The following is a 9,776-nucleotide window of genomic DNA, read 5'->3' as shown; positions in this document are numbered from 1 at the left end:
GGCGGTTCTTGGTCTCCTCCAGCATTTTCAAGATCTAGAGCTAATGAGTCTGATTAAGTTCTCAGATATTGATTAAATTCAGCAAACAATATATAGGATAGTGTTGCACGTATGCTGGATTCTGTTTCATTTAAACACTGTTTGGACAACACGAACCTTCAGTTTATGAGGACAGAGTGTCACAAAGGCTGCAATGCCTAGCAGATTTCAGCGACTACCAAACATTTCCTAAAAGCCTATTGAAACCTTACAGCCCTCACTACTGACAAGTAACCCAACTCTAGTTGGGTGTCAGATGGCATAGAGAAAAATTGTTTTGACTGTACAAGTTATTTTCCTGTCTTTGTGAAATAATGAAATTGGAGCAAATTTTGTTTTCAAAAGTATTGACTTCCTTCTTAAGAGTAATATGAAATTAATTGTTCAGAATTATCTTCACATTAAGGTTTGTGACTGGGTTGTGGAGGCTAGTGTTTTTCCAAAGATTGTTACTTTCCTTTCTATACAACAAGGAAAAACACTGGTTCCGCTCTCAGAAGATGTATTTGGTTATATTTGACTGACATTAAGGCATTATGATTGCAAAGACTATAAAAAAAACCCCACCCTAATCCAAAACAACACATTTGGCACCAGTCTCCTGATTCACATGCAGGTCAAACTCTCCCTCACCTTAAGCATAACTAAATGAGATTCTGAATTCACATAAAAAACCAGCTTACCCCTTGGGAGTTAGGCCCTTAAAGATTTTAAAGCTTACCTCTTGGAACTGTATTAAGGTTATTTCTTTCAACTGACAATACTTTCAAAGCAGGCAGGAGGCGAGAGTCTTTTCCATTCTTCTGAGACCCATGTCCAGGCATAGGTATGTCCAGTGTCAGGGTGTGGATGGCGTTATCATTGAGGTTGAGAGTTTCTAAAATGGGCAAATTTCTAAAAGTAGTTAAGGAGACTTCAGAGATCAGGTTGTTACTAAGATTCAGGTGTTTAAGCATCCATTCTTCATTTCCTCCATCAGCGTGCAGAAAAGTTTTAATGTTGTTGTAACTAAAATCAGCTGTTACTGCCATTTGGAATACATCTGGAATCAGAGATAGTCCAGTGAAAGAACAATTCACTGAGAACTCCCGATCCCACCAGCAGTCTGAATGGTTATGTGTATCAAGAAGGATCTGCTGTGACTTGATTCCCACTAATCCAGGAAGATTAAAGTAAAGGGCCACAGTTATGACACTCAAGTGAAGGTTATCCATAGTTCCTATATGGAAAATGCAGAATTACAGTGAGTACAGCATAACGAGAGTTAAATGAGAAGCGGAAATACTTTCACATAAAAAAAATCAACACCAAGTAATTACCTGAAGCATTACTCACATTTCACCTTAAACATACAAAACCATTACATTTTTGGACTCTTAGGTATGTTTCAGAAAACATTCATAAATTGATAACCTACCCCCTCACTCCACCTCTCCCCAAAAATAATCCGAACCGTTCCTTTCCAGCCCTTCAGTCGAGAAACGCGGCTTCTCAGGACCTTGTGAACAAACAATGGTGGAGACTTTTGAACTCTACTTCAGGTATCATACACAATTACCACTGAGCAAAGTCCACTGGATATCATCCATGACAAAGAGATGTGGAATGATTTTCATACTTACACTTAATAAAATACCAGTTTCCCTGTCAATAACATCAATGTATTTTTAATGAAAAACTACATCTGTATAAATAATACTTCTGAACCACAGCTGCGTATGTTAGAATTTATTGTTTCATTGCAAAACAAAGATGAGAAATGCAATTGTCTTCTACCTATTGAAACAACCACCACCTTTACATATGCTGAGAATTCTTCACATTTAAGTTGTTTCAACGTACCCAGTAAGGTGTTTTACACACAGGCATGTAGAATGTACTTTAAACACACAATCTTAAGTGCATCTGTAGGATTACAATAAATAATGTGCCACACCATGTTTTAAATACATAAAGAAAAATGTACCTTAGACAGTTAGAAGATAAACAACCAATAAATGCACAGCACATGGCATGTGTGGGGCTGACACTCCCCGAACTGTGTAGTGAAGGCAATAAAAATATTAACAGTACATAAATAGTGGTAACAAATGGATATTCTATTTCATTAGGTACCTGTATTATCAGTTTTGCTACATTTGAACAAAAAATCCACACTTCCAAGACCAACTCTCCAGACCATGATTTAAGAGTACCTTTATGAGAAATATTTCAGCTGTGTTGCATATGGTATTTTAAACAGAACTCTTGACAATCGAAAGAATCTAATAGTTGTATATAGGCACGTCAGTATTAACCAAAGAGGTTTAACGTGCTCCCCATGTGTAATCTACTTGACCAAGGCAGTATATGCCATTTTCAAGATTTCAGCTTTAAGGATACTGCTGCTTTTATTTTATAAGTATGTGTGTATTTATATAAAAATAAAGTGACAAACTTCCATTAGCATGAGTGAAAATTCTAAAATTTTTAGTTTATTTCCTTCTCAATACTGTAACAGCTAGTAATTTGGGCACTCCTTAGTGACAATGATGTATGTATGTTTTCAGCAAAATGTGTGTTTAAGTGGTTAACAAATATTAACTGTAGTAAAACTAGAAAGTTCAGGAAGTATAACAAATGTTAGTACTTTCCTGTGATCTTTACTGTGAGCAATTCAGTGACTTTTGCTACATTTTATTCTGCTTATTCTGTTTGTCAGAACAGCTCCAAGGCTACCCACCCCCTCCAACCCCTTACAACTGCTGAGCATCAATATCAGGCTTTGCTTTAGAGTAATGACCCCTCTGACCTCCTGTGTGGCAGAATGCCCGACCTGAGGATTCCCCCTCCAGAAATCACCTCCACCCACACACACCCTGCGTGAGGACTTACTGACTGCTAATAAATACAGCAACTGGGACCTTAGATATGAACTTCTTGTTGCAGCAGGAGCTGATTTGTATCTTGTGGAATTCTAAGTACTGCAAGAGCTATAAAACAAGGGCAGATACTTTATCTTCCCTAAATAAATTACCAATTCTGAAGTTAATGTGTAACATTTGCACAACTTTTAGGAAGAGAATTGTGTGCTTATCTAGAAAAACTTGTCAAAAAACTACTTGCAAAGTAAATGTTACTTGATGTGACTGTGAAACAAAACGATTTTAAAATGAAGAAAATATGGGGGGTGGTGGAGTGGATAACTTACAATGAGCTGGTCTATTTTTAGTACACAACGCCTTACCTCTGCAAAAGCACTTACAAGGCTATTAACAGTTTCTATAAGGTCCCAGTTCACCATAGGCACAGTTTCACTGTTGGCAACTTCAAATGCACATGTATATACTCTGCTGTCACAGGAATTGGTGCCCTCACCTTTAGAATAACAGACTTGCAGTTTTACTCCAGAATTTCATTCTGAGGTTCTCAATAATGCATCAGTTCTGATGTTTACAGGGAGACAGATCTGATCTCACACACTGCTGCTTAAAAGTCATGCTCCAGATTATTACCTGTTGAGTAACTGTTCACATTCAACCACTCAGGAAATTACTTTTTTTGGGTAGTGAGCAAGTTGTCAGTGCATCTTTAAAAATGTACTTCTAATATAAATACATTTTACAAATACTTCACATAAATTAAGCAACCGTAGAACCCCTAAACTGCACAGATAGACTAGGAGCTCAAGCAATACTTAAATAACTGTAAGATTACTTTGAAATTGGAGTTACATTTCCAAACTTGATATTATTGATACTTGCAAATATTATTTGTGCTAGCATATTTTTTTTAATTACATGGGAATATATGGCAGAAATAATGCAATATTTTAAAGTGAGTCTGCCATTACTCCTCTTAGTACACATATGGTAAACCACATAATTTTGGGGGAAATCATTCCATCAGCCTTTAGCAACAAATGAAGACAAAAAATGGCCACTTCCACCATCCCAGGCAAATCCACTTCCAACAACAGATTGACATTCCTATTGAAGTATTTCATATTGAAGTTGTGTTCTCAGCAGCCCTTGAAGTCTTGGGAGGCAGAGCAAACTTCCCTTAAATGCAGCCAAAGGCAGTCGAGATTGTTGCTGAGATCACATGGGTTGAATATATATTCTACTGATCCAAATTCAGGAAGGTACTTCAGAAGGCATGTAGACCAAAAGCTCAGTACGTCAGTGCCACTGCTGCAGCTAACAGGACAGTGCTGAAATACTGCTGAACACAACAGCCTTTGCTTTAAAATATTATGTAATAAATGTTAGTATAAACTGCTGTAAAAACATAAATCCTTGAAGGCATGCAATTACTTCATACAAATATATGTAAACACAAAAGAGAGCTCTCCTGGTAGTGGTTTGCACTCTAGTGCGTGGCTCCACACGGATTGACAGAAGTCTGGCACCCCATGTTATAACCTGTCACCTGAACCTTGAACAGTGTCCCGTCTGCGCACATGCAGAGCTTGAAACGCAGCCAGTTGCCGTTATTAAACTGTTCCCCGTAAGAAGAACTTGGCAGTCTCATTGGGCTGACCATCACAGTTCCATTCAGGATTATACTGTTTTCCTGTTAAGAGGGAGAAAAAGAAGTACAGCTTCTAATTTAAACAAGGCAAGTGGTTTTTCAAAAGAACAAGCTGTTTTAATGAATCAATGGCATCTTTAGGATGGCTGTAGAAATCAACAGAACAAAAAAAGTACATAACACAAGGTTTCGTTTCTAATCAAATTTGTAAATAACACCTATGGATTTATTAATTATTGCCAACAATGTGCTTTGCTGTTCCAGTGGCAGACAGGTGTTGAGAGAGATAGCAGCAGTGTGGCTCTTCACTTGACAGAACTATTAGCAAATGCAGTAAATGTAAAAATATGTACATGAAATGGAAAGCAGTGTTTGAATTCATACATGAAATTCATTCAAAAATCAAAGTGCAGGTATCTCTATTTTTTATCTTCCTTTAACCTTTTCCATCATTCGGTATACTCTGCAATCTTAACAATGTCCAAATATCTTAAAAGAATGCTGGTGAGCTTTGCTGTGGCAGCACAGAAAGTATTACTCCTACTTGTATGCTCCTTTGTCAAAGGTTGCTGTCCCAAGTAAATCCTCCAGAAGAGATTAATTCCCATTGGTATTTGTTTCAGTGCAGAGGCTAATAGCTTAGCTTTAATTGCATTGTGGGTTTTTAGTGACTTAATAGTAGTAAATAATTGTTACCTGAAAGCTACTGAACTACCGATTAAAAGAAAAGTAATAATCCACCTTTTAGAACCCTTACTAAATATACCGACTGCAATGAAACTTTTATGCATGAGTACTTCAGATAAAACTTGAATCCATATAAAGCTACATCAGTTTATTATTTGGCTGAATTTGAAACCAAGCTGTTAAAAAAAAAAAAAGCTGATTTGAGGTACTTACTGCTTTAAGTTCCATGCTACCCCCCATTCGAAATTCAATGGTCTTGCCTGTTATGAAAACACCTTCATTTCCACGAACAATAGCACGGCCATCAACCTTTATGTTTAGATCACTGGTTGCATTGCTGGTAATCTAAGAACATTAACGAAAATAAATCCATTGCAGATCAATGAAAATGTGCTGCTTGGGTTTGTCTGAGTAACATTAATTACCTTAAAAATACTGCTACACAATTTAATAAAAATCTTCAATGCACTTTTTGCCTTTCTCTCATTTACGTCTGTCAAGCTTCTCCCCACTTCCACATTCAAATTTGAAAACAAGAATTACTTTATTTTGGAAGGTATATAAAATAGCTTATGTGTGCATTTTGTTTGTGATAAAAATAACAATGCATATGACAGTTTAATGGGATATACAGTTGACGCTGGTAGCAAATACAGGCTTCCTGACAGGAGTGACTATGTAAACCTACTCCTCTGTCTTCATCTAATCTGTCCCTTCCAAACTATTTATTTGTTGGCCAGCAAAGGAAACACAAAGAAGAACAAATGGAATAAACTTTTTTGTTTATCCTTAACAGGATTCTTCATGCTTCCTAAGGCCCACTCAGACCTCTAGAAACCCATCAATACTACTCTACTAACATTATACAAAAGAAATAGAGGCTGTACTCCATTTGTAAAGCCTTTATTATAAGAGATAATACGGAAGAAATTTCAGTCTGTCCTTAAGATCAACATTTTAAATGTACACACCATTATTTAGGTATTTTAGTTTTCCAATAAAATGTATTAAATGTAGAAACCAACTCAGAACTTCTTTCACCTAGAAGCCATGAACTGACATAACTCATATAATGCTGTGATTGTTTCTACACTTTTACTCTGGCTTCTGAAATTCTGATTGGATTACCATTTATCTCCAGCAGAAGGAAAATTATACATGAAGTTCTGGTAATTGTTTTTTAAGTTCTTACTAGAAACAGAGAAGCTTTTCATAGAAATATTATTTCTGAAACAGTTATCTAGGCACAAAAAAAATGATAAATGCTTAATGAAAAGACATACCTAGCTGGCATGGTATTCCAGATACTACGCTCATTTAATGATGTCAGTTTTCATTTCTGCTCTAATTTTTATGGTGATTCATGTTTTCAGAGCTGCATTTTTAGCTACGTTTGGTCAGATTTTTAAGTATGTTAGATTGTATTAGTAAACTTTTTTCTTATTCTACAACTATGGCAATTCTGTAACGAGATTTTATGAAAAGTAAAGGTACTTTAAAAAGACATACCCTCTCTGTAGAGGCTTTCTGTACATTCAAGATCTTAACTCCATTTGGCAGATGGAACTCGTGAGTTTCATAGTCTGTGCTGAACAAGGTATTTTGTGTCCTTGGGTCAACAAATTCCATCCCAACATCACTGGTAATAGATGTTTTGTCTTTTTCCACGCTCAGCTTAGTTGTGCCTTGCTGAAATACAATCTTCAGAAACAAAGTCATTACGTTAATCACGTTTCTAATATAATGTTCATTAATGTTAGTGTAATTCCATAGCGTTGCTCACAAACTTTCAGTTCATGATACCACTTACAGGCTGATTGTTTCCAGTGATCACTAAATCTTCATTACGCCTGCCTCCTACAGTGCTTTTATACAATGGATGTATGACACCCATGTCAGAAACTTGCTTAAACCTCAAGAGGCCACTCTCATGGAACTCCATACTGTCACAGCCATTGGGGCCGATTCGAATCACTGCCCAGATAACTAATGTAATCTGAAAGAGAAACACACATTTTCAAATATTTCTTTGATCGTCCGGATCTTCCCACAAGTACTGTATTAACTAGGTATTTTCTTTGAAAGAATTACTATTACTAGTGGTTAAGTGAGCTCTAGGCGTGAATTTACTTTAGTCTGTTTAATTCCTACTGGAAACACCAGAGCACATTTCATTATAAAACACATTTTGCATGATTTTTAGACTCATCTGAAATGGTAACTAAAATAATTTGTCTGTGTATATATATATAGATGTAAGTATACACATATATATATTTGAAATTAAAATATGTCCATAATTAAATCTTTTTCCTGTTTAAGTGTAATTATGGTACCATTACCTAATCAGATTTCCTGAACACAGTAGCTCAGTTCTGGATATATTTACCCTTGAACTACAAGAAAGCACTTTCACAGGAGGATGTCCACTTATGACAAATAATAGATTACTTCTCATCGATCAAGCTAGTAGTTAAAACACTGAAGGCTTAAAGTGCAGAGGCTGATTAATTCTGAATGTTCATCTGCAACTCTTATTATCTGTAAAATGTTCCTGTTTAATGGGAACATTTTTAACAGAAATTGCATAACAGTCTATCCTGAATGTATTTGTACTGTGCAAGTAATACTTCACACATTTGCTATTACTGAGTTTTGGGAATGGAGAGACAATTTCAAGGTTCCTAATTCTGTGTTACATAAAGGGTAGGTTCGTTGCTGGGACCATGGTAACTGAAATAATGATGACTGAATTTCCAAGATTCTAGCATCTAATCTTGCTCAGACTACAAAAGAACAAAAAGATAGGAGAAAAATGAGAAATCTCCTTCAGTATATTTTAATCTTTCAGTATATTTTATCTTTCTTGGCCACAGTGGAATAAGTTTTATTTCTCTAATAAACCTTCAAAATTAATCACATCCTAATGTTGCTTACAGGCTAAGTATTGTATAATGCACAATATTGGATAATACTCACAACGAGATTGATGACAGCCAAAATAAAAAGAAGAACAATCACACAAATGGCCAAGTTGCCTTTCCTGCCACGTAAGCCTGTCTTATGGAGACGGTCTTCATCAATGGGAATGTATCCCGCTTTGAAGTTGCTGTTGTGCTCCTTGTTGACATTCCTGCGCTCCACAGCCTTCTCCCGCATAGACTTCTTCACCGGGCCGTTGGAGCTTTGCTGTCATGCAAACACAGATGAGCTGTTGTGAGGCATGGGAATCTGCCAGAATTATACACAGGTATGGGAATCTGCCAGAATTATACACAGGTATGCATACAAAAAATTACAAATTTGAACTAACTAGTAGAACATATTACATATTATATTCAATATTAGACTTCAGTCTGCCACTCTGTAGTTAGAATACATGTTTACAACTGCTGCAAGCTCTCCTAATGTTATGACTAAAATGAAAATCCAGATAAAATATATATTGTCTGAAAATATATGTAATTTTTATTATGGCAGGTAGAAATTATTAGTAACAGTTCCAGTAAAAAAACCAAAACAAACAATCAGCTGTAAAGAACTTCATAGAGTTTTTACGTCTTGGGGATGATACAGGACATAATCCCACAGGTCATTTGCCAATACACAAGATTTTAGTTCCCCCCATGCTAATGGGGGCAGACTATCAATTTATCCAACAGGAGTGTGGTGGATACAGTTTTAAAGTTACTCTGATAGCACAGGGTTTGCATTCAACTTCTATTACATGCATGCAGCATGAAGAAAAACTCTGTAGGGCTTCAAGCCTGGCACGGAGAACTCGGCCAGCCTAGCTTTAATACTCTGAGGCAACTAAATTGCAAAGATACCCCTTCCATGCGACAATTTAACACAGAGGGGAAACTTGCAGATATTCACAGGAAAAAAATCCCTTTGATGTATTTTCATAACTTTGTCAAAAAATTTTTTTCCACCTCCCTTCAGTGGAGCAGGTTGCTACTTAGGGTTGAATTCCTCAAAGAAGAGGCTTGATCCTTCCGATGGGATTAGGTCTGCGCATCTGAAATGAATACTGAAGTTGCTCCCTAAGCTTACTGCATTTGTATGGGTCTACAGTGATAGAACAGTTAAAAATGTTGTCTGTTCCTTCTGTTGCTGAACAAGAACATTTTATCAAGCTTGGTGCTTGACCTGAACAGGTTTATGACGAGCTTCCTCGAAAGCCACTGCAACCCTGCACAAACTCAGAGCTGAGGGGGGAAGCGGAGAGATCTGTGCTCTGGGGAAAGGGAAATGGAAAACGCTGAGTAACACGACAGTATCTGGTCCCGAGGATGATGTGTTCTTGAACGGATCTGACGGCGAGATGTGCAGTTTTATCGCCCGTCAGGTAAGGGCAGCACAACTACAGACAGCAGCAGGACTGTGAGAACCCGGCTGGACAAAGCACTGGAGCATCCCTGCAGAGCTGGCAGCGTTACCGAGGCACTCGGGCGCGGCAGGTGGGATCCCCCGGCACTTCGGGGCTCGCTGCTGCCCCCGGCGCACAGGCCCACTGGGAGGGACGTTCCAAGAAG

The 9,776-nt window shown here is 37.3% G+C and overlaps 2 protein-coding genes across 2 annotated transcripts in view; both read right to left on the bottom strand.

The window, feature by feature from the left end:
- Positions 1-1,253, bottom strand: part of LRRC66 (leucine rich repeat containing 66) — a 7,624-nt gene extending 6,371 nt beyond the window's left edge. The window contains exon 1 of the mRNA XM_010006133.1: positions 761-1,253. Within this exon, the coding sequence (XP_010004435.1) occupies positions 761-1,253 (493 nt within the window). The remainder of the gene's footprint in view (positions 1-760) is intronic.
- A 2,880-nt stretch (positions 1,254-4,133) lies between these two features.
- The window catches only part of SGCB (sarcoglycan, beta (43kDa dystrophin-associated glycoprotein)), an 8,812-nt gene continuing 3,169 nt past the window's right edge, over positions 4,134-9,776 (bottom strand). The window contains exons 2-6 of the mRNA XM_010006132.1: positions 8,218-8,427; positions 7,049-7,234; positions 6,748-6,939; positions 5,452-5,583; positions 4,134-4,593 (exon numbers count right to left, since the gene is read on the bottom strand). Of these exons, the coding sequence (XP_010004434.1) occupies positions 4,390-4,593; positions 5,452-5,583; positions 6,748-6,939; positions 7,049-7,234; positions 8,218-8,427 (924 nt within the window). The 3' untranslated portion in view covers positions 4,134-4,389. The remainder of the gene's footprint in view (positions 4,594-5,451; positions 5,584-6,747; positions 6,940-7,048; positions 7,235-8,217; positions 8,428-9,776) is intronic.

This window comes from Chaetura pelagica, unplaced genomic scaffold, assembly GCF_000747805.2.
Source record: "Chaetura pelagica isolate M959 unplaced genomic scaffold, ChaPel_1.0 scaffold189, whole genome shotgun sequence".
Classification (NCBI taxonomy): domain Eukaryota; kingdom Metazoa; phylum Chordata; class Aves; order Apodiformes; family Apodidae; genus Chaetura; species Chaetura pelagica.
The sequence above is the reverse complement of the archived record's forward strand: the minus strand, read 5'-3'. Positions and strand labels throughout refer to the sequence as shown.